General features: G+C 51.3%; 1 protein-coding gene across 1 annotated transcript in view; it reads right to left on the bottom strand.

Moving 5' to 3' along the window:
• LOC113204939 (uncharacterized) overlaps positions 1-3,878 on the bottom strand; it is a 10,410-nt gene that overhangs the window by 5,237 nt on the left and 1,295 nt on the right. Inside the window, exons 2-3 of the mRNA XM_052263808.1 lie at positions 3,436-3,586; positions 2,629-2,867 (exon numbers count right to left, since the gene is read on the bottom strand). Coding sequence (XP_052119768.1) covers positions 2,632-2,867; positions 3,436-3,586 — 387 coding nt within the window. The 3' untranslated portion in view covers positions 2,629-2,631. The remainder of the gene's footprint in view (positions 1-2,628; positions 2,868-3,435; positions 3,587-3,878) is intronic.

The raw sequence follows: 3,878 nt of genomic DNA, 5'->3' as shown, positions 1-3,878 counted from the left end.
AGCAGTACGTTTCTGTGAAATCTTGTCCCACATTTCTTGCGTAGCACTGGGAAAGAGGAGATGGGACGCTGCTGTCCATTTTTAGACAGTTCCCTAAAGACTGTCTCTACCGGAGGGCAAGCCCCCCCCCCCTCTCTTCACTCTCTAGATAGCACTGAGCGGGCCCTCGAATGTTGGGCTGTTTTTTTGCACATATGCGAAACATGAACAACTAGGGGTAAACCACCCTGGAAAAACAAAGGTGCCACGCAAAACACTTTTGAAAGGTACGACTGCACTAATGCCTCTGCAAAAGCACTGAAATTGCTGAAAATAGCTCCTTTGGCGGCCAGTAGCGCAATGCATTATTTCTCTCGCGCCTCTAAAAAGGCATTAGATAGCACCTATTATTTTTCTAGTGCAGAGGCATGACATCGCACTACCTCTCGTTTAGCGGCGAAGTCGTTCATCTGCAAGTAAATATCACCCCCCTTCCCCTTCTCCCAAAATAAAACAAGACGAGGAAAACAGACGTTCTCACTCTGCGTCTGCGTTGGTTGAACAGTACCAACGACAAAGCTTCGAACGTGCTCAGTTTGTTAGTGAAGTGAAGGGGTAAGTAGGTGAGAGTGTGTGTGGGTGTGCTTGGAGCGCTACTGTGCAGCTCTCAACTTGGGAAGCTCTCACTCACTACTCTAACAAGGACCGGCGTGGCGGCGCGGCGCGGGGCACACAGCCGAGAGTTTGTGCAGCGCGTCCGGGCCGGAGCTGTCTGCCCGAACGCCTTCCGAGAAGTGGATAGGTTAGGTTAGGCCCGCAAGCGCGCCGGGCGTACGCAGTTGTTGTTCGCAGAAGAAAAGGTTCAAGGAAGACGGCGCTCCCTCTTCAGTCCTGACCTTTGTTCCCCCCTTATGAAACTTCCAGTTACTTCTAATGAGAAGAAAAGATGACGGCAAACAATTTTATATAACAGGTGGCTGATTCACTCCGCGCACTTTCTTAGTTATACTGTACCGAATCCATGCGTGCGTGCGGGTTGCCTACTCGCACGGGGCCGTAAGGAGCCGTAGGCAGCGAGCATAGGCAAACCTGCCCGCACCCGTGCATGCGGTACAGTATAACTCTGAAAGTGCGCGGCGTGAATCAGCCACCTGGTATACTATTTTGGGGTTGAGAGAGGAGGTTTTTCGACCGTAAGGCCGTGGGGTTTGCCTCAGGTTTTGCCCATCTCTGAGTAATGATAGGGAGGGTGATGTAATATGGGGTCGCGGGGAGAAAGGTGACGGGAGGACAGGAGGGGAGAAGGGAAGAGGGGAGGGGAGGGGGTGATTGGCTCAGAGTCACGCACAATGGCGCCCACGAGCCGCACCCCCTCCCCTCCCCCCACTCTCACAAAATGCTTTTAAATTTAATCCACGTTGCCAGATTAAGGTGGAAGTATTTGCCGCATCGAGCTCCAACCCGGTGCCTGCTCCGCTACGTGTGTGGAGGAGGGGCGTGCAGCCTTTCGAGCGTGCGGAAGACGATACGAACAGGGCGAGCCATCGCGTGCTTGTTGTTGTTATGTTGTTATAATACTCTTAAAATAATTTTTGTAGGCGTGATGAGCGGGCCGTTATATCGTCAGTTTGGCTGCTGGGGTCTTGTCTGCGGCACCAACTTGTCGCAGCGCAGCACACTTCTCGACTCTGGATAAAGTTTTGTTTTGCGGCGGAGAAGTGAGAGAGAAACTAATACACAGCGGTATAGAGCAAGGGGATGAGTGAGAGGGCGAGCTGCCGAAGCAGCTTGATGGGACAGCCGGGAGGAGGGGGGAACAGAGAAGTTGTAAGGTCTGACTCCAACTCCTCTCTCGCTGACTCGCACCCGCCCACACTCTAAATGGGGAGGGACAATTTTTGTACCTTAGTTAGATGTGTCTTTGAGCACATCTTCATCAGATACAAATTTGTCTGTACAGAGGTACAAAGTGTACCTAGGCTAGGTACAAATGCTATATTTTGTATGTGACTTGGATGCAAATTTGCATTTGGTTTAGATGTGCTCAAAGACACATCCAGCCTACGTACAAAAATTGTCCCTCGCCATTTAGTGTGCAGAAAGGCTAGGGTCGTCTGCGTACAAACGCGTTCACCAAATGAGGCTTGTAGTAACATGGAGTATTGGTTTGTGCTACCACTGTGAAAAATATCCTCGTAAACTTATAAAATTTTTGTAAACTCGAATTGTAAATCTAAGTTGTAAATTTACGAGAGCACATTTTTTACTCGCCAATGAATTTCAAGTCGATACGTTCTGCATGTATTCTTACGAATACAAATTGTAATTTTACAAACTCGCGTCAAGGAAAATTTTCCTGTAAACCTTCCTACCATCTTTCACAGTTTACTTACAGCGTAATGACGCAGGATTAATGGAGTACCAACAGCGAGACTAACAACAGTAATTGTAACAAAGGTAATGCTGTCGGCGCCGTGCCAACCATAATATAGTGCATCATAAAATAACGGGGAAAAAGTTAGTTTTTTTTCCCTAGAAAAGAGTGCACTAACTCGTACTCTTATTGTGATTTTCCCCTTGCTTCTCCTCGCTCCAACATCAAACTCAGCTACATTTTGCAGACTTGGCGCGCTGCGCTGCGCTACTCACCTCCTAGGAGACGGCCTCGTTGGGCAGCAGGAGGCCGGCGCCAGGCTTGTTGTTGCGGTGGGGCGCGGGGTGCGCCAGGCCTGCCGAGCGCGCCGAGCCGAACAGCCGGGACTTGTTCCCCCGGTCCCGGTGCTTGCCGCCGCGGCCCGCCCCCGGCACCGCTCCCTGCGCCGCCCCCTGCGCCGCCCCTCGCGCGTTCTGCTCCTGGGCGGCGGACGTGGGCGACCCGGGGTCAGCCTCTGCGAAAGCGATACACCCGGCAATGAGCGAGATGACTTTGGCCTTGGGCTGCGGCAAGGACCGCAAATGGACCAGGGTGGTGCTGGGGAGGGACACTGTTGGAGGTGGATTTCGCCATAGGACGGCAGTCATGTACAAGAAGAGGATCTTGGTATGACGAAATAAGTAACGAATCCTATTAATAATTTGTAATTTGAAAAACGTTTCCTCAGACAAATCAAAATTGTGTATTCAACAAAAAAAAAAAAAAAAAAAAAAAAAATATTTTAATGTACTTCTTGAGAGAGTACTTTGCAAAAAAGTACTTTAAAAAAATTAGTTTACAGTTCCGCACAAACAACCAAAAATGATTATTTTTGAAGTTATATTCGTTTTTCTACGTCTGCCCTGCACCTTTTCCGGAGCTAGGACCCCCGCCCCCACCTGATGGAGCGACGTCGGGGCCTGCGTCGCGGGGGAGATTTCCTGGCGACGCGGCGCAGGGGCTTTAGAAGCATCGCGCTAATTGTGTCAAAGGGGAAAGGGTAAACGGCTTAAAAGTCCTGGAGCCGCCCCGTCGAGTCTCACCTGGCTCGGAGCGGCAGTTGACGTTCGTCTCCATGACGACGCTCTCCACCTCCACGCTGTCGGCCTTGCGGTTCCGCCTGGGCCCCATGCCCGTCATGGACATGCTGGTCATGGGCACGCCGCCCTCTGGCGAGGAGTCCCTGCTCTGCGACTGCAAACAGACCGGTCGAACTATGTATAGGTGCTCTATATACAGTACCAAAGAAATGCAGGGCGTACGGGGGTGAAATAAAAGATCAAGTCCCAAATTGCGTCACTAAATGTGCGACGTGGCCGCGTCTCTTCTATTCGGCGAGGGGTTGTTTAGAATTCTAGACGGGTATAACGCTCCCCAACGCTTCCCACGGCTGCCAGGGGGCACCGCTGCTGGCCAGCGGTTTAATCTTCGTGGGTCGTGAGGCGGCAACATAGCGGTACTATAGAGCATCCCCCCCCCCCTCTTT

This window comes from Frankliniella occidentalis, unplaced genomic scaffold (genome assembly GCF_000697945.3).
Source record: "Frankliniella occidentalis isolate FOCC.00 unplaced genomic scaffold, Focc_3.1 Scaffold14, whole genome shotgun sequence".
Classification (NCBI taxonomy): domain Eukaryota; kingdom Metazoa; phylum Arthropoda; class Insecta; order Thysanoptera; family Thripidae; genus Frankliniella; species Frankliniella occidentalis.
This window is presented reverse-complemented; position numbering and strand designations above follow the sequence as displayed.